Here is a 19,190-nt window from a genome sequence, read left to right on the forward strand (position 1 = left end):
GGAAAAAAAAAAAAAAAAACCTTTCCTTTTAAATATAGTTTTTAAAATTTATTTAATTTATTTGGGGATCTTTTGGAAAACAAAAAGCATTCATTTCTAATTAAAAATTTTTTTCTAAATTCCCTTAAACCATTTCCCGCCACTTAAGCCAAATTCTAGTTTTCCCATTAAATTTGCCCGCATCTATTGCATGTAATAAATGATATTGGCCTATTAATATTCCCTTGATTTCCTCTATATCAATGAACTTTCATTATGGTTGTTGCCCATTGACTTTTATTACCCTCTGAATCCCGTCCCCCCTATTTATCGATGAATCCCAAACATTCCTTTTTTAAATCTTTTTCCTTTTAACACTTGATTGGAAATATCTATAGCATCTAATCGTTTCTTTAGTTTACAAATCGAAATTTGTTGAGTAACAACGAAAACAACTAAAATGAAATTAATAGAACCAAAGACAAATATTACCAAGTAGTTTAATGCTGGGGTGTCAAGTGAGCTAACAATTAAATTGACAGGAATATTATTTGCGCCATCTATAAGTATTATTATAAAAAATATTTGTGTTAATTTATTAATTATTAAATAATATAATGATTAAATATTATCATACAAATTCCTAATGAAATGGGTACATCTGATTTGTTTGAAATTAAATTCATAGAGATTGGGAATTGGTTTGCCTCTACACTAATGTTCATTTTAATATTATCTGATTGCATTCCAAAATGAGTAGAGTTGATATTGATATCTGATAAGCTAAAGGAATCAGTGTTTACATATGTAGGTATATTCATTGATGAATTCTTTACATCGAATGTTAAATTTAAAGGTGGTAATAGTTCTCTTAAATCTGGTATTATCTTTTTATTTATTGGAGTTGTTTTTTTTATTGATGTTGTTGTTTTGGGTTTAATATCACCACTATCTAAATCTATGCCGCTTTTTTCTTTATCCTCATCTTCAAACTTATCAATATAGATGGTATCGTCTTCATTATGATTACCATTCTCTTGAGAACCACCGCTTAATGCCTCTAAATTTTGAAAGATTGATTTTGAAATATCCCTATAAATCTGCTTTTCTCTTTCAATCTCCTTCGTACTATATGAAAAACAACAAACTTTATAAAGATGAAAAGAATTTAAAAGTTAGCCACTGTTGTAATCGATATTTTGTATATGAAAAAAAAAAAAAAATTTTATGAAAAAAAATATCTTTTTTTTTTATTATATTTTCGGGTTTATTATATGATGTATTGGTTTACTTACTTGTTTCCCAAATTAAAATATAAAGAATTCCTATAACAAACCAATAGCTATTCTTCTTTTTACCAATAAGAAAAGCCATTTATACAATCTTTTTTTTTATACAAATATATATATATTAACCTATAGAACAAACTATAATTAATTTACTATTTTTTTGACAATTAATAAAACAAATACTACAAAAAAAAACAACAATATTATAAAATAAACAATAGATTAATGATTATATTAATTAAACTTTTATTCTATTATTATTTAATTATTAATATTATTATGTTTAAAAAGAAAAAAATAAATAAAAGAAAAAAAAAATTAAAAAAAAAAAAATTAAAAAAAAAAATGAATGGGGAGACAACAAAAGATTTGAAATTTTTGTGAAAATTTATTATATGAACGAATATTTTAATATTATAAATAATTTTGGTTATTTCTAATAGAATTATTTAATTTAAAAATTAATTTATAAAAAAAAAAAAAGAATAAAATCTTTTTAAAACAAAAAAAAGAAAAAAAAAGTAAAAAATAAAAATAAAAAAAATATTAAATTTTAACACACCACACAAAATAATTATGTGGTGGATAATGTTACACAAAAAATATTAATATTTTTGATAAGGTTGTGATTTTTGAAAGCTCGACTTTTTTAAAATCAAAATATTAATAAAAATGTTTTTTTCTAAATATATTTTAATTTTGATTTCATTTAAAAAATTATTAATTGAAAATAAAAATAAATACACAATAAATATTTCAGTGTTTATTTTGTTGTGTTGGATCTTTTACAAAATTATTTAAAATTTATTTTATTTATATATAGTTTTCTTTTTTGATGGGTTTTTTTAATTTTCAGTGGTTGTTATTTTTTCGATTGGTTCTTGTTCTTGTTCTTTTTGTAATGGGACTACTGAAATGAATTTACGTATTTTATTGGTTCCTTTAATTGGTTCTTTTGAAAAATGAACAACACCTGCAACTGTTGAAAAAATAGTATGATCTCTACCAATATCAACTATTTTAATATATTATTGTTAATATAATGTATACTACTTATATATTGCTAATAAATAAATATTTATTTACCATTTAAACCTGGATGGAATTGAGTACCTCTTTGTCTAATAATAATGTTTCCTGGAATAACAAATTGACCACCAAATTTCTTAACACCCAAGTATTTTGGGTTTGATGTTCTACCATTTTTAGTTGAACCTGCAGATTTGTGAGTAGCCCATCTTTTAGCGATGAGGTTTTCAACTATATAAAATTTAAATGTATATTAATTAAAACCAATTCTATTTCTTTAATTTCTAATATTATTAAATCATATTATAATATTGCTATTTACTATTATTATTATTATTATTATTATTATTATTATTATTATTATTATTATTATTATTATTATTATTATTATTATTATTGTTGTTGTTTATTATTATTATTTAATTTTTAAAAAATTATTATGTATTGTGGATTATTATGTAATTTGATACTAGTAATATATTATTGTTTATTGCTGATTTATAATAATCACTATATCCACGATAACTATGTTTTATAAATCCCTGTAATCCAAATCGATACGTTTAAAAGTTTCCATAATCATATTATTTAGTGATTACTTTTGTGCTATTATTGATATGCTAATTGATAGAAAGAGAATAGGAAACACCACTCCATAATTAGAATAGTGTTCGATTTGTGATGATCATACCAGTATTTAAAAAGAAATTTGATGATGATGATGTTGCTCTTTGGAAGAATGACATCTTATATATATATTTAATGAGTTTGTGAAAAAAAAAGAAAAAATAAAAAAATAAAAATTCATAAAAACGAAAAAAAAAAAAAAAATGAAAAAATTGAAAAAAATAAAATTTTTTTTTAAATATTAATGAATTAATATTTCCAAATAAATAAATTAATTTTTATATTTGTTCAATCTCTTTTTCCAATAATTAGGATCCTAATTATTTTTAGCCTTTTTTTATTTTATATTAATTTAAAATTAAATTATTTTTATCTTTATTTTTTTATTTAAATGTATAAATATATATATTTATTTTTTTTATTTTAAAACATTTTTATTATGACTTCTTTAAAAACCAAATCAAAATAATGATAGTAATAGCTAGCAATAATAGTTATCATTTACCAAATTTAAATAAATAATTTTCATTTGAATTTTTTTTTTAAAAAATAATTTAATTTTTTTTTTTTTTTTTTTTTTTAAAAATAATTTTTTTAAATCCCTAACGAAAAATCTAATATTAAAAAAACAAATAATTTGTTTTATATATAAATTTTCACACACAAACACCCACATAAATATTTTCAAATTTTAAATTAAATATTTATTTTTATTTTTTTTTTTTTTTTGTAAAATTAATTTATATATTAATATAATATTACAATCATTGTATTAAAACCTTCATATAATAAAATAAAAGTACTATCAATATACATATATAATATATATACATACCAAAATGAACGAATCAAATAATGAAACAACATATAATAATACAAACTCGGGAATGGAGTTTATAAACTCCAATACAATTAGCGGTGGCAATATCTCATCACCAATCTCACCACAAATGTCCCAAACCTCACCAACACAAGGCGGCAGTGCATCATCTTCATCTTCAGTATCATCGGTAGCATCACAAGCTGTTGCAGGTGCAGTAATGGGATTTGCTTTAGGTAACAATAATATTTCTTTAGAACCATCAGCATTATCACACAGAGTCAATGCAATTACATCAAAAATAAAAGAGTTTAAAGACACCAAAATGGAACAAACTCGTAACTGGCGTCAATTTTTAGGTGAAAGACAGCAATATACAATTCCAGCAATCAAAGATACCACAAGTAGAATCAAAGAAAATGTTGTATATTTCCAATCCAATTATTTAATTCTCTTTATTGTCTTCTCTTGTTATTTCGTCATTACAAATCCATTCTATCTTTTATTATTAGGCCTCCTCTTATTCATTTCAGTATATATTCACTATATCAATCCAAACCTCACTGACATTCAAAAGAAAATTGGTTATGGCATTCAAGCTTTTCTTTCACTTTATTTCTTATTATATGCTGGCTCCTCAATATTTTGGTTAATTGGTGCAACATGTACAAGTAATTATCAATTATTATTATTATTATTACTATCATATTATTTTTTATATACACACACAAAATCAATTACTAATCATTTTTATTTTAGTCACATTATTACATGCAGCTTTTCACGTTCCAAATTCAACCGATGACTCTACCATTAAATTTGGAGGAGGTGTTTAAATAAAAATATTAAAATATAATATTAAATAAATTAATTGACCCAATAATAAAATAAATAATAAATATGAATAATAATAAAATTGACAATATTTTTAAAAAAAAAAACATAATAATAATTTCCCCCTCTATTTGTATTGGTGCATATATTCATAAAAAAAAATTTTTTTTTTTTTTTTTTAAAATTGTATATCTCATCTGTTAATTATATCATTCAATTACATTTATTTAATAAACATTCTTTTGTGTTCCTCTCTTATTTTCTGTGTTCCTAACAACCTAAATAAACAATTTAGTGGAAAATAATTAATATTTTTATTTATTTTTTCTTTTTTTTTACAGACCAGATATGATTACTAATTTATGTTGTGCGTGTAATATTTTAAAACGATATACAAACACGCGACCAATTCTTTTTTTTTTTTTTTTAAATTAAATATCAAAATTAAAGATTGTTTTTTTAATTAAATCTTATAAATCCAATACCCTAAATAAACAAAGTACAACTTTACTTTTCCAAAGAGTAAAAATAAATAAAATAAATAAAAAAATAATATAACCACAACTTAAAAAAAATATTTAGGGGAGTGTTTTTAAATAAAAAAAATTGTGCAAGGTAAATATGAAAAAAAAAAAGTAAAAGATAAAAAACAATTCGATAGTTGCCCATTAACTTTATTAGGTTTAACTGTGTATATTCAAATAATATATCAATTTTTTTTTTTTTTTTTTTTTTTTTTTTTTTTTTTATAATTTTTTTTTTTTTGTTATTTAAATATTTTTTTTATTATTCTCTAAACTAAATTATATAAATAAAAATGAATGTGATTCTTATAATATTTTATATTGTAATATCTTATATTATATATTCGGGTGTATGTATTTATATTATTTTTTTATAAATTTATATTTTATTAATATTTTTTATTTTTTTATTTTTTATCCAGTATCAAAAACTAAAGGTTTCAAATGAAAAACAAATAGATGGTCCTATTCCTTTACCAGTAATTGGAAATTTGCACCAAGTTTGTAATATGTCCAAACAATCATTTGAAAATATGTTAAATTTATATAAAAAAATAGTTAGAATCCATGTGGGTGACATCACTTATATCACAGCTCACGATCCTGTATTGATAAAAGAAATATATGTCGATAATTTCGAAAACTTTGCCAATAGACCTGACGTTCCTGTATGCATATATTTTATTTAAAATTTAATAACCTAATATTAATTGTTTCTTTTTTTAAAGGTAAAAAGTTTCCATGGAAACCTTGGCATTGGGACATCTAGCGGTCAAGCATGGAAAGAAAATAGAAGAGTTCTATCACAATCATTAAAAAAAATCAATATAAAACATATTTACAAGTGTATCGAAGATGAGACCCAATTATTTATTTATGCAATGAATGAACATGCAATTGCTAAAAAACCATTTAATCCATTAAAGCATAGCATCAACTATTTATTAAAAATATTTTCCAAATATATGCTTAATGAGAGTCTAGATTTAAATGATGAAAATGTTCAAAAAGAATTTATTATTCCAATGAACAAGATTTTTAATTTATTTGGAAAAGGAAATCCAGCTGAAGCTATAGATATTTTAAAACCTTTTTATTCATTTTACCTAAAATACTTTGAAAAGAATCCTAAATTATTTAATGACTATTTTACAAAGAAAGTTTACGAGCATTTAGATACATATGATCCAAATGAATGTAGAGACTTGGTTGATCTTTTGATCAAAGAATTTAGGGACTCAGACCCAGACTATATTGAAAGAATTGCTGCCAACTGTAAAGATATCATCATAGGTGGAATTGAAACAAGTGTTAATGCAAATACAAATATTTTTATGATGGCCTCCAACTACCCAGAGGTTCAAGAAAAAGTTCACAGCGAGATTAAGAGTGTAGTTGGTAAAGATAGAAATGTAGTCAATATTGAGGATAGACAATACCTTCCTTACACGGTTGCATTCATCAAAGAATCATTAAGATACAGATCACCAACTGCATTTTCACTTCCAAGAGTAGCAAAGAATGATATTATAATAAATGATCAATATTTTATCCCTAAAGATGCAATCATATCAGTCAATCAACATGCTCTATCCATGAATAAAGAATACTATGACAACCCAGAAGAATTTGATCCAACAAGATTCTTAAAAGATCCCCACAATCCAGCATTTTTACCATTTACTCTTGGTCCTCGAAATTGTGTCGGTAAAAACTTCTCCCTTGACGAATTATTCCTCTTTGTGTCCAATATCTTTTTAAATTTTAAAATAATGTCAACAGATGGCAAAAAAATTGATGAATCAATTAAATATGGCATTGTCCAATCTGAATATAAAGACTTTGACTATCTTTTAGAAAAAAGATAAATAAAAATAATAAATTTTATTTATATTTAAAGTTTTTAGAAAATTTTATTTATAGTTTTTAAAAAAAATATAATAATTGTTATTTATAAATTATTTATCTAAAATCTTTTATTAATAAACCTATTAAAAAAGATAGTTGATAAACTATTTATAAATAGAAATTATTTCTATTTATGGCTATAGTCTTTAGAAAGCAACAAAGAAAGAATCTGTATAAAAATAAAAGAATGTTAGTTTTATATGTTTTAATGTATGTGTATAAATAATTATATTAATAAAAATAAAATAAAAAAAAAAGTCAGAGTAACTATGAATAAAGAGTCACAGAGTATCCCCCAATATTCCAGAACGGAATATCAAAAGGAATCAGCAAGAGATTATTATTTAGGTTATCATCATTCGAAAAAAAATAATAAAAAATAAAACAAATATTCATTATTTACATACCCAATATAAAAAAAAACTGTGTTTCTAACATAAATATACTTTACATAGCGAAGGATAGAGATCAACATAAAATATGAAAATAAAAAAAATAAAAAAAAAAAGAAAAGAAAAATTTTTAAAGAAAAATTTTTGAGAAAAAAAATTAAAAAATTAAAAAAAAATAAAAAAAAAAAAAATAAAAAAAAAAACGATAACGAGATGCTATTTTTTGTTGACCAAAAAAATTGTTTTGAGTTATGTTGGAAAACAATATGACCGACAATATATTAATTTATGTGTTGTGATTTATATATAAATAAAAGTCAGTAATAATAAAAAATACATTATTTATTATTTGATTATTATATGTGATTATTATGACTATAAAATTGAGATATTATAATTGAATATTTATATCATTTTTAAATAATAATTAATATTATAATTATATATGTATGTTTTTTTTTCTTTTAATTAAATAAGGAATGTAGTGACTGCATGAAAATCCAGTAATAGAACAGATTACCGATTGATTAAAGGCACCATTTTTTCTTTGAGCATATTAAAACAGGTTTATTATTAGATTGGTATAAAAAGAACCCAATCCCCCCACGGTACGCTCAAAATTTTTTATATTGATTGATAAGCCACTAAAATTTTTCTTATAGTTTTTTAAAAAATTTTGAGTGGTTATGGGGTAAAAAAAAAAAAACGAACCGAAAATTTTTTTAAAAAAAAGAAAAATCAAAAAAAAAAAAATGAAAAATGAATAACCTTTATCTTTTCATTTTCATAACTATTATCTTTTCTTTAAATCAATTTATATTTAGTTTTGATTTATTTATTAGATTTATTTTTTTATTTTTTTTTTTATTATTTATTATTTTTATTATTTTTTATCAATCATGAATTTTAGATATAAAATAATAATTAAATTTCAGTTGTGATGTTGAATTTGTTCAAACTAAAGTTAATTTAAAATTTAAAAATAACTTTTTTTATTTTTATTTTTATTTTTATTTTTATTTTTATTTTTATTTTTATTTTTAATTTTATTTTTATTTTTATTTTTATTTTTCTGAATACATGTATATATTAAGAAATAAAAAAAATATATTTTTTTAAAAAAAAAAAAAAAAAAAAAAAAAAAAAAAGTTTCAAATTTCATAAATTGAAGGATATATTAATTTATTTATATTTTTTTTTTCCAGCCATTTCATTAAAGAAAATAATTTGGCTGGGGGCCATCCCCCTAAATTTTTTTTTTTTTTTAATTTTTTTATAATTTTTTTTTTAAAAAAATTTTTAAATTATTTTTTTTTTTTTTCAGTATCATCATCACTAGGGTAAAATATTATTTCTTTTTTTTTTTTTTTTTTTTTTTTTTAAAAATGGGAAAAATTTAAAAATTGGAAAAAACAAAACAAAAAAAAAACCCGGGGCCTTTTTCTTTGTTTTTGATTCTGTTTCTATTTTTGTTTATTTCTTATTGTATTTTTAAAACTGTAATTTTAAAAACAAAAATATTAATTAACAATTTTATTATTTATTATTTAGTGTCACATAAAATATATATATTATAATAGATATATATAAAAATTAAAATATAAAATGGGTTTCCGTTTCTTAGATATCGTCAAACCATTTACCTCAATTATTCCAGAAGTTGGTCAACCAGATAGAAAGGTAAATTCAAACTAAAAAAAAAAATATGAAAAATATTTAAACAATTTATAATCATAATAATTACAAAATAAATAAATAACCGACAAATAATGATAATAGCAAACAATAATAGTTAATGATTATAATTAGTAATGATAATAATAATAAAAATAATGATATTAATATATTTTTTTTTTTTTAAATTTTTTATAGGTTCCATTCCGTGAAAAGGTATTATGGACTGCTATTTGTTTATTTATTTTCTTAGTTTGTTCACAAATCCCACTTTATGGTATTAGATCAACCGATTCATCAGATCCATTCTATTGGGCTAAAGTTATTATGGCTTCAAATAGAGGTACTTTAATGGAATTAGGTATTTCACCAATTGTTACTTCTGGTATGGTTATGCAATTATTAGCTGGTGCTAAATTAATTGAAATCGATCAATCTGTTAAACAAGATAGAGATTTATTCTCAGCTGCCCAAAAATGTAAATTTTCACGATCATCATCATGATTATCAAGTTTTAAACAATGAAATGATTATTAACCAATTTTTATTTATTTATTTAGTATTCGGTATGTTAATTTGTATTGGTCAAGGTACAGCTTATATTTGGTCAGGTACATATGGTGATCCATCAGTTTTAGGTTTTGGCAATTGCTTCTTAATTGTTTTACAATTATTCTTTGCAGGTATTATTGTCATGCTTTTAGATGAACTTTTACAAAAAGGTTATGGTATTGGTTCAGGTATTTCACTTTTCATTGCCACCAACATTTGTGAAACTATTATTTGGAAAACATTCTCACCAACCACCATCAACACTGGTAGAGGTACCGAATTTGAAGGTGCAGTCATTGCTCTTTTCCACTTATTACTCACCCGTAACGATAAAGTCAGAGCCCTCAAAGAAGCCTTCTACAGACAAAACCTTCCAAATGTCACTAATCTTTTAGCCACCGTTTTAATTTTCTTAGTTGTTATTTATTTCCAAGGTTTCCGTGTAGATCTTCCAGTCAAATCAACTCGTGTCGCTGGTCAACAAGGTACTTACCCAATCAAATTATTCTACACCTCAAATATTCCAATTATTCTTCAATCAGCTTTAGTTTCAAATCTTTATTTCATCTCACAATTATTATACCGTCGTTTCCCAGACAATATTTTAATTAATTTACTTGGTGCATGGAGAAATTCCGAATATGGTGGTTACATGATCCCAACTGGAGGTCTTACCTATTACATTTCATCACCAAATAACATCAGCGCCGTTATTGCCGATCCATTCCACGCTTTATTCTACGTTGTTTTCATGTTAACTTCATGTGCCCTCTTCTCTAAAGTTTGGATCGAAGTCTCTGGTTCATCTGCTCGTGACGTTGCCAAACAACTCAAAGACCAAGGTATGACCATGAAAGGTCATCGTGATACTTCAGTTATCAAGGAACTCAACCGTTACATTCCAACTGCTGCTGCCTTTGGTGGTCTTTGCATTGGTGCTTTAACTGTTATTGCCGATTTCTGTGGTGCCATTGGTTCAGGTACAGGTATTCTTTTAGCCGTTACTATCATTTATCAATACTTTGAAACCTTTGTTAAAGAACAACAAGAATTAGGTGGTTTAAGTGGTTTATTCTAAATTTAAATCAATAATTCAAAAATAATTCTTTAAAAAAAAAAAATAATAATAATAATCCAGTAAAATAATACAACCTATATAATTTTAAAAAAAAAAAATTTATAAAAAAAAAATAAAAAAAAAATTTAAAAAAAAAATACAATAGTTTTATAGTTTTTATGTTTATTATATTAATGTTTTATTATATTAATGTTTTATTATTTTATTATAGTGCATTATATTAATCCTTTCAAAGAATTAAAGTTATTATTTATTGAGAAATTTAAATTGTTTATTTACATGATTTTATTAAAAAAAAAACAAATATTGTTATATTATGTAATAAATATGAGGGGCTATATATTTTATTGAGTATATTTCTAATTTACAATTTCGAGTTTCCAACTGCATCCAATTTTCTCTGACGAACTCTTTAAATTTGAAACAATTGAACCTAAAACAGTTCTATTAAAATGAAAATTATAAAAAATTAGAAATTGTTTTACTTTTTTGTGTTGTTAATAACTGTAAAAGATAATCTTACTGTTTAATATAGCTAAAAACTGAAAAAATAATATTATCAGGATTTGAAACATGTGAAAGTGCTTGAGCACCAACATAAACGATATCAATTTCATTTTCTTCAATTTCTGAAACAATCTTTGATGATATATTATATGCCTCTACTGAAATAGGTATATAGTCGATCTGTAAAAAAATGAAAGGTTAATAATTATGTTCGAGTGTTATAATAAAAAGTAAATAAAAACTTACACCAATAGAGTCAAAATAATGTTCATATTTGTAGAGCGAAAGTTTTGCATCATTTTTTTCATCATTTAAAAAATCTAAAGAACTTGTGCTGTACGTATGGTAAAAAGAGTTAGTAAATAATAATTGATATTAAAATTTATAGTTTGTAATACATACACTGTTAATAAATATAATTCATCTTTGGTTTTATCAAATGAATCCATTGCTTTATTAAGTGCTCTATTTGTACTTTCATCAGAGTCTATGATAATACAAACTCTTTGGCCTGATATATATTCATAAGATGATCCATCCTCAGGTTCCTCTGTTGATTGGGTAATTGTGTTGTTATCGTTTTCTTCATTAGTTGGCATATTTATTTCTATACTATTATTATTGTTATTATTTATATTAGTTGTTGTTGTTGTAGTGGTGGTATTGTTTTCAATATCGTTATTATTGTTGGTATTGTTTGATAAGGGATCTTGCTGTTCCATTTTTAGAAAAGTTTAAATTGTTGTTTATATTGAAAATGATAATTGTTTTTTATTTTGAAATTAAAAAATTATTTTAATTAAAAAATGAAAAAAATACAAAAAAAAAAAAGGAAAATCCGAAAAAAATTAGTTTTATAGATTTAAATTATATATTTGGAAATAATTTTATTTATTTAATTATTTAATAATAAATTATTTAATTATTTAATTTTTAAAAAACTATATATACTAAAATTATAAAATATTTTATTAAAAAATTAAAAAAATTAAAAAAAAAATTAAAAAATAAAAAAATAATTTAATTAAAAAAAAAATAAATTTTAATAATTGAATTAATTAATAGAAAAACAACACACATTTCAACATATAGAGAATGGATGTTGTGTTGTTATAATGAAAAAAAAAAAGTAAAAAAAAAAAAAATAATATTAATATGGTGATTTAAATTTATTATCGAATGCGCTCTTTTTTAATACAATGGGCAAAATTTATTTAATTATTATTTATTGTTTTCTACAAAAAAATTAATTTGTATACTAAAATAGAGCAATATTTATCAAAAAAAAAAAAATAATTATTTATTTCTATTTATTTCGATTAAATAGCCTATTATTTTGAATTTATTTTTTATTTTTATTTTTATTTTTTATTTTTATTTTTTATTCATTTTTTATTTTATCACAAAAGAAATTAAATCATACCTTCAATATTTTTTTTCATTTTCTCTATTTTAATTCATCAAGTAAGCACCTTAATGTAAGATTTCTAATTTTTTCCATTTTTGGAATTTTATATAATAAATAATTTTTTTTTTTTTCTTTCGAATAATTTTTTGGATTCAAATAAATTGTTTTTTTTGTTATAATCTATAGTTGATTAAAAAAGAAATTAATAAAAAAAATAAAAATTAATTTAAATATTTTTTAATTTTTTTAATTGTGAATTTATTTATTAATATTTTTTTTTTTCTTTTCTTTTTTTTTTCTTTGTTTTAATAAAACTAAACAAATAAAAAATAATAAATTGTTATTTTTATATTAGTAATAAATAATTCAAAAATAGAACAATAAACAAAATGGAATCAAAAAGAAAAGGAAACACAGCAACAGAAAATGATGCATCAAAAAAACAAAAAACAGCAGAAGTACAAGATGTAAAGACTGCTTTAAATACCCAAGTTCCACAAAATTTAGATGGTACTCAATTTTTGATTAAATTGGTTAATACTCGTGCCATGTCAATTAAAACTAGAGATGAAATTATCTTTAGTTGTGAACGTACTGACAATTTAACCAAAGTTTTCAAAGGTTTAATTGAAAGAGGGTTCCTCTCCGTCCCGGTATTCCAACAAACTGGTAAGTTTAATTGAAAAAGTTTTAAATTAAAATTTAAAATATTAATTTTTTTTAATTTTTTTTTACAGATAAAAAGAAATGGTATGGTTTCATTGATTTATTAGATATTGTAAGACATGTAACTACTCATTTCGGAAAAGAAAAAATGTCAATTGAACAAGATTTCTGGAAATTATCAGAGGAGGAAGAAAAATTCAAAACCCTTACTGTTAATGATGTAATGAGTAAGTATTTTTTTTTTTTTTTTTTTTTTTTTATTTAATTTTTTTTTTTCAAAATTTTAAATATATATTAATTTTATTAAAATTTAAATCTAGGATATCCACACACCAAATCAAATAGATTTAACCCAAATTACTCAAAACTATTCACTTTTCTCAGCTTTTGAAATTTTTGCAAGAGATCCAATGGTACATAGAATCCCAATTCTCGATAATATGGTTAATAGACATTTGGTTTCAATCTTAACCCAATCCCAATTAATCAAATTTGTCTACGAAAACCTCCCATTACTTGGCTCAAAGAAAGATTTATTAGTTAAAAACATGACTGGAATTAGTATGGGTAATGTCATTACTGTTGAATCCTCAACATTAGCTATTGATGCATTCAAGATCCTTGAGAATAAAGATGTTAATGGTATCGCTGTTGTTGATGGTAATGGTGCTTTAATTGATAATCTTTCAGCCCGTGACCTTAAAGCAATTGCAACTGATGGTGCATTCTTCTGGAAGCTTTATAAACCAGTTGAAGAATTTTTGGGATACCTCAAAACCGACTCTGTTACTGTTAGACCAAGACATGCCCAATTCATCTTAGAAAGTGACACTTTTGAAACAGCATTAACAAAGATTTTCACAAATTCTATCCATCGTCTCTTCATCGTAGATAGTCTCGAAACTAAAAAACCAATTGGGGTCATTTCATTAAGTGACTTATTGTTACAATTATTCCCATAGTTGTATAAAAAAGATCATTAAAAAAAAAAACAAAAAAAAAAAAAAACCTCATTTTTTAAATAAATTGTAATACACAAATATCATATTTTAAAACTACAAATATTTCCTTTTTTTTTATATTTGTTTGTTATTTTTTTTATTTTACAAATAAAATAGTAGTTATTGCTTTTTTTAATAATTTTGCCACCCATTATAATTATTTATTTTTATTTATTTATTTTTTATTTTTTATTTAAATATTTATTTTACAAACAGGGGGGTATTAAAAAAAAAATTTTTTCAATTTTCATCTATTAATAACAACAGAACAATATATCTAAAGATGTGTGTAAATAAACTTTTGCTATATTTTTCAATATTATTAGGTGTTACCTATATAACCCTCGGTCAAAAATGTAGTGTTACCATTGAAGGCTACCATTTTGATTTATCAAAATTAATAAGAACGTAAGTTTTTATATTCAAATCTTTAAAATTAAAATTAAAATTAAATATAAAATATAAACCAACACTTCTTATATTATCAGCGATCAAGATTATAAAGTTAATGGTGATAACGGTGATGTTTATTATTTCAATATTTGCAATAATACAGTTGGGGATAATCCATGTGGTAATGATATGGTTGCATATAAATATGACGCTAAAACAAAGAGCTGCTATGGCTTAGGTTCAAATAGAGAGTATTACTCTATACATAATGCTGGTAAAACTGGTCCAAGTGTAATTGTATCCTATAGAGGTGGTGACAAAATTCCAAATAACCCTAGATCAAGATACGAATTATCATATGTCTTCCATTGCGATCCCAGTGCCGGTGATGGGCAACCAGAGGTTCAAAGTCCAAATGAATATGGTTTAGTAGCTGTTCATTGGAGATCAAAGTATGGTTGCTTGGCAGCTTATTCTCAACTTATCATCAATAGAGACCAAAATGATTTTGCCTATATAAATGACTATGTAAACAATAAAAACATTAATATTCAAAATGATGAAGGTGAAATCAAGGAAAAGGGAAATAAAGATGCAAATAACAATGAAAACAAATATAACGAACAAAATAAGCTAAATGATTATCAACAACATGAAAATAACCAAAATGATGACCAACAAAATGATGATCAACATGATAACAACCAAAACGATGACCAACAAAATGAAGACCAACAACAAAATGATGATCAACAACAAAATGATGAACGACACAATAGTTATCAAAATGAAGGCCAACAAAATGAAGATCAACAAATAATATTAGATGAAGGAAATCACCAACTACAAGAACCAAAAAAAGGATATAATGAAAAGGACAATCCCTACTCACCAGCATTCTTTGATAGGGTCGTAGCTGATAACAAGGTATTGGATAAAATCAATATAAAGGATAATAAATTCAAGAGACCTGGAATGATAGCCAAAAACGATGAAGAAGATAAGGAAGATTACTTGCAATATTTACAAAAGACATATAAAACACAAAATCAATTTACTCCACCAAGACAAAATGAAAAAAATCAACAAGTTTACCACAAAAATGATGAAAAAAATTACCCATAGACAAAAAAGATACAAATAAATTATTTTTATAATTTATTTTTTTATAATTTTAAATAAAAAAAAATATAATAATTTGAAAAAAAAATTTTAAAATTTATTATTTTTTATTTTTTTTTATAATTTTTTTTAAAAACTATATGTAAAAAATGGATAATCATAACTATAATATAGTTCCATTGCCTTTTCATTTAATATCAGATGATAGATTAAATAAAATATCACACCCATTTTTTAAAAGAGATTTAATAAGGTCACAAAACCAATTTCAGCAACTACCAATACCTCAATACCAATCAAACCCTCCTCAATCCAATAGACACTACTATGACCAGCAATATCATTATAACAACTATCATCATCAACAGCAACAAGCACAGCCACAACCACAATATGACAATAACATATACCCACAACAATATTATAACGATGTGTATTATAATGAAGATGAATATTATAACCAAGATGAATACTATAATCAAGATGAAGAAACCAATGAAAATCAATATTATGATGAAGAAAATCCCGAAAATAATATCCAATATACTTTATCAGATGAAGCAATCGAAATGTTTGCTAAAACTGAAATGAAAAGAAGAGAAGATAAAAATAACAAAACTATTAACAAAAACAATAATGACACTTCATCGTCTTCGTCATCAAAACTAATATTAGATAATATTATAAACCCAGCAGAGCAATCGCCAATCCAAAGAAACTAAAGCAATAACCAATTTGTAAATAAACTGTATATATTTAAATAGATTATATAACTATCTATAACTTCTTAAAAAAATCCATTATAAATTTCTTTTAATAGTTAAAAAGTAAAACACACTTTTAAAAGATATATAAAACTAAAAAATTGTTTTATTTTTTTATTATTTGTTTTGTTTTTTATTATTTTTTTTTTTTTTTTTTTTTTATTATTTTGAATATTATTAATATTCAGAATTTGTTTCTACTTCTTTAAAATATTTTACAGTTTTAACTTTTAATTCGTCAGTGGCATCGTCATCGCAAACAATCATAGCTTTTTTGTGCATTTGAATGGCAGAGGCGGTCCACATATGGCTAACACCCTCTTCGATGGTTTTATAGAGAGCTAAAGCCTTTGAATGACCGGTTACAATGAGTACAACCTCACGAGAGTCCATGATTGTACCTACACCAACAGTGAGTGCTCTTGTTGGAACTTGGTTTATATTATCAAAGAATCTAGAGTTAACAATAATAGTATCACGGGTTAATGTTTTAATACGAGTACGACTTGATAATGAAGAGCATGGTTCGTTGAATGCGATATGACCATCGACACCCATACCACCAAGGAACAAATCAATACCACCTGCTTTTTGAATCTCTTCTTCGTATTGTGCACATTCTTTTTCGTGGTCTTTAGCAGTACCATCTAAAATATGAACATTTTCTTTTTTGATATTGATGTGTTTGAAAAAGTTTTCCCACATAAAGTAATGATAACTGAATGGGTGTTCTGCTTCAAGTCCGCAATATTCGTCCATGTTGAATGTTACTACATTTTCAAATGAGATTTCTTTACGTTGATACATTTCGATTAATTTCTTATAAACTGGTAATGGTGATGAACCAGTTGGTAAACCCAATACAAAGGGTCTACCATCGGTTCTATTCTTAAAATAATCTAAAATTCTCTTTTTAATTACTTGGCTAACATATTCCCCAACTTCACTGCTATTATTTTTAATTATTAATCTCATTTTTAAAATAATATTATTTTATTGTTTTTATAATTTTATTTATTTATATTTAATTTTAAAAAAATTAAAAAAAATGAAAAAAAAAAAAAAAATGAAAGCGAAAATGAAAATAAATTTAAAAAAATAAAATTTTGTTGTGTATGGGAATTCGATAATTACCAAAATATCAACAAACAAATAAACAAACAAATAAATCAATAAACAATATTAATTATTTCTTTTTTTTAATATTCATTTTCTTTAAAAATACTTAATTATTAATAATATTTTTGTCCTATTATTTTTCCAATTTTTTTTTATTTTTTTTTTTTATTTTTTTTTATAAAGATACTTATTTTGGTCCATAGGAAAATATCTTTCAGTTGAACTTTTCTATAAAATAAAATAAAAAATTAGTTTGGATATATGTTCACAATAAACTATTCAAATTACTTTTCCATCACCGCGTTTACAAAAAAAAAATTTTATTTTTTTTATTTTTTTTTATTTTTTTTATTTTATTTTAAAATTTTTTTTTTTTTTTAAATTTTTTAATCATTTTTTTCTCCATTTTATTTATTTTTTTGTTGTGTACTAAAGGTAATATTGATAACTTTTTTTTTATTTTTATTTAAAATTTATTAGTTTGACCTTTTTTTTTAAAAATGTAAAATTAAAGAATTAAAAAACACACACCCAAATTCAACAAAAAAAAAAAAAAAGATAAAAAGATAAAAATAAACACACACAAACACACTAATTAAAAAATAATTAATTTTATTTTATTTTTTATTAAATTGTTTTTTTTTTTTATTAAGTTTTACAATCACATCATCACAATAACTTTTTAATCACTGTAATCATCAATTTTTTTTTTTTTTTTCTAAATTATTGTTATTATTGTTATATTTTAAATTTATAGGATAAAATATTAATATATTGTTTTTTTTTATTTAATACAGTTTATTATTTTTTTAAAATGAATAAATCATTATTTGTTATTTTTGCTATTTTCGCTTTACTTGGCGCTACTTTTGCCAAAGAAGAATCAGATATCACCGAAATCGGTCAATTCTTAATTGGTTTCGCTGATGGTATGGAAATCACCTTAAACCCAAATTCCCAAGCCTGTTTAAATGGTGCTGAAAACACTTTAAATGAATTCGTCACTGGTTTCCAATTAATCGACTCTGGTTTCAAATCAAAATCAATCTCACAAGTTGGTGTTGGTATCCAAGATTTAGGTATTGCCATCCAATCAATCCCAGTTGTCTACCAATCATGTGGTATCACTCAATTCGTCAGTGATATTGAAGATATTGCCAAAGAATTATCATCAGGTGCTGATGGTGTTGTCGAATTCATCCTCAAAGAAGCCTTAGAAATCTGGAAGAACAAACACAACCTTACTGATGACTTCAAGACTATGATTGCCGATTGGAAATCAGGTGACTTTGCCGATTGTGGTAAAGAATTAGGTACCATTGTTGGTGTTTTAATTAGCAACGTTTAAATAAACATTATATTATAATAAATACTATATATAAAAAAAAAAGGAATAAAATTCTTTATCAAATTATTTTATTACAAATATAAATTATTGTTTATGATAGATATATTAAAAATACACACAGTTTCAAAATATAATTTTTATTTTTTATTAGTGATG

At 23.0% G+C, this 19,190-nt stretch overlaps 11 protein-coding genes across 11 annotated transcripts; 7 read left to right on the forward strand and 4 right to left on the reverse strand.

Annotated features, from left to right (window-relative positions):
- Positions 1 to 306: 306 nt before the first annotated feature.
- Positions 307 to 1,353, reverse strand: DICPUDRAFT_78719 (uncharacterized protein; the record flags this gene model as incomplete). Its single annotated transcript, XM_003287843.1, has 3 exons — positions 307 to 539; positions 617 to 1,126; positions 1,275 to 1,353. The coding sequence occupies 3 exons, from the start codon at positions 1,351 to 1,353 to the stop codon at positions 307 to 309; spliced, it is 822 nt and encodes a 273-aa protein (XP_003287891.1).
- A 760-nt stretch (positions 1,354 to 2,113) lies between these two features.
- Positions 2,114 to 2,523, reverse strand: DICPUDRAFT_33196 (uncharacterized protein; the record flags this gene model as incomplete). The annotated part of the gene is made up of 2 exons (XM_003287844.1): positions 2,114 to 2,283; positions 2,355 to 2,523. Coding segments are annotated over 2 exons (339 nt in total), but the record flags the coding sequence as incomplete, so codon positions are not given.
- Positions 2,524 to 3,763: 1,240 nt separating this feature from the next.
- DICPUDRAFT_33197 (uncharacterized protein) lies at positions 3,764 to 4,580 on the forward strand (the record flags this gene model as incomplete). The annotated part of the gene is made up of 2 exons (XM_003287823.1): positions 3,764 to 4,415; positions 4,504 to 4,580. The coding sequence occupies 2 exons, from the start codon at positions 3,764 to 3,766 to the stop codon at positions 4,578 to 4,580; spliced, it is 729 nt and encodes a 242-aa protein (XP_003287871.1).
- An 815-nt stretch (positions 4,581 to 5,395) lies between these two features.
- On the forward strand, positions 5,396 to 7,030 carry DICPUDRAFT_97847 (uncharacterized protein; the record flags this gene model as incomplete). The annotated part of the gene is made up of 3 exons (XM_003287824.1): positions 5,396 to 5,452; positions 5,525 to 5,770; positions 5,831 to 7,030. 3 exons carry the CDS (start codon positions 5,396 to 5,398, stop codon positions 6,968 to 6,970), a joined length of 1,443 nt encoding a protein of 480 aa, XP_003287872.1. The 3' UTR covers positions 6,971 to 7,030.
- A 1,923-nt stretch (positions 7,031 to 8,953) lies between these two features.
- Positions 8,954 to 10,833, forward strand: DICPUDRAFT_47601 (uncharacterized protein). Its single transcript, XM_003287825.1, has 3 exons — positions 8,954 to 9,082; positions 9,275 to 9,554; positions 9,637 to 10,833. The coding sequence occupies exons 1-3, from the start codon at positions 9,008 to 9,010 to the stop codon at positions 10,704 to 10,706; spliced, it is 1,425 nt and encodes a 474-aa protein (XP_003287873.1). The 5' UTR covers positions 8,954 to 9,007; the 3' UTR covers positions 10,707 to 10,833.
- Positions 10,834 to 11,065: 232 nt separating this feature from the next.
- Positions 11,066 to 11,935, reverse strand: DICPUDRAFT_78724 (uncharacterized protein; the record flags this gene model as incomplete). Its single annotated transcript, XM_003287845.1, has 4 exons — positions 11,066 to 11,150; positions 11,230 to 11,393; positions 11,460 to 11,547; positions 11,616 to 11,935. The coding sequence occupies 4 exons, from the start codon at positions 11,933 to 11,935 to the stop codon at positions 11,066 to 11,068; spliced, it is 657 nt and encodes a 218-aa protein (XP_003287893.1).
- A 1,075-nt stretch (positions 11,936 to 13,010) lies between these two features.
- Positions 13,011 to 14,249, forward strand: DICPUDRAFT_78725 (uncharacterized protein; the record flags this gene model as incomplete). Its single annotated transcript, XM_003287826.1, has 3 exons — positions 13,011 to 13,290; positions 13,359 to 13,507; positions 13,608 to 14,249. 3 exons carry the CDS (start codon positions 13,011 to 13,013, stop codon positions 14,247 to 14,249), a joined length of 1,071 nt encoding a protein of 356 aa, XP_003287874.1.
- Positions 14,250 to 14,554: 305 nt separating this feature from the next.
- On the forward strand, positions 14,555 to 15,882 carry DICPUDRAFT_97850 (uncharacterized protein). The gene is made up of 2 exons (XM_003287827.1): positions 14,555 to 14,696; positions 14,777 to 15,882. The coding sequence occupies exons 1-2, from the start codon at positions 14,572 to 14,574 to the stop codon at positions 15,804 to 15,806; spliced, it is 1,155 nt and encodes a 384-aa protein (XP_003287875.1). The 5' UTR covers positions 14,555 to 14,571; the 3' UTR covers positions 15,807 to 15,882.
- Positions 15,883 to 15,952: 70 nt separating this feature from the next.
- Positions 15,953 to 16,525, forward strand: DICPUDRAFT_78727 (uncharacterized protein; the record flags this gene model as incomplete). Its single annotated transcript, XM_003287828.1, has 1 exon — positions 15,953 to 16,525. The coding sequence occupies one exon, from the start codon at positions 15,953 to 15,955 to the stop codon at positions 16,523 to 16,525; it is 573 nt and encodes a 190-aa protein (XP_003287876.1).
- Positions 16,526 to 16,728: 203 nt separating this feature from the next.
- On the reverse strand, positions 16,729 to 17,555 carry DICPUDRAFT_91998 (uncharacterized protein). The gene has a single exon (XM_003287846.1). The coding sequence runs from the start codon at positions 17,540 to 17,542 to the stop codon at positions 16,745 to 16,747; it is 798 nt and encodes a 265-aa protein (XP_003287894.1). The 5' UTR covers positions 17,543 to 17,555; the 3' UTR covers positions 16,729 to 16,744.
- Positions 17,556 to 18,481: 926 nt separating this feature from the next.
- Positions 18,482 to 19,066, forward strand: DICPUDRAFT_91999 (uncharacterized protein). Its single transcript, XM_003287829.1, has one exon. The coding sequence runs from the start codon at positions 18,501 to 18,503 to the stop codon at positions 19,032 to 19,034; it is 534 nt and encodes a 177-aa protein (XP_003287877.1). The 5' UTR covers positions 18,482 to 18,500; the 3' UTR covers positions 19,035 to 19,066.
- Positions 19,067 to 19,190: the final 124 nt, after the last annotated feature.

The sequence above is a fragment of the Dictyostelium purpureum genome (assembly GCF_000190715.1).
Source record: "Dictyostelium purpureum unplaced genomic scaffold DICPUscaffold_115, whole genome shotgun sequence".
In the NCBI taxonomy this organism is placed as follows: Eukaryota; Evosea; class Eumycetozoa; order Dictyosteliales; family Dictyosteliaceae; genus Dictyostelium; species Dictyostelium purpureum.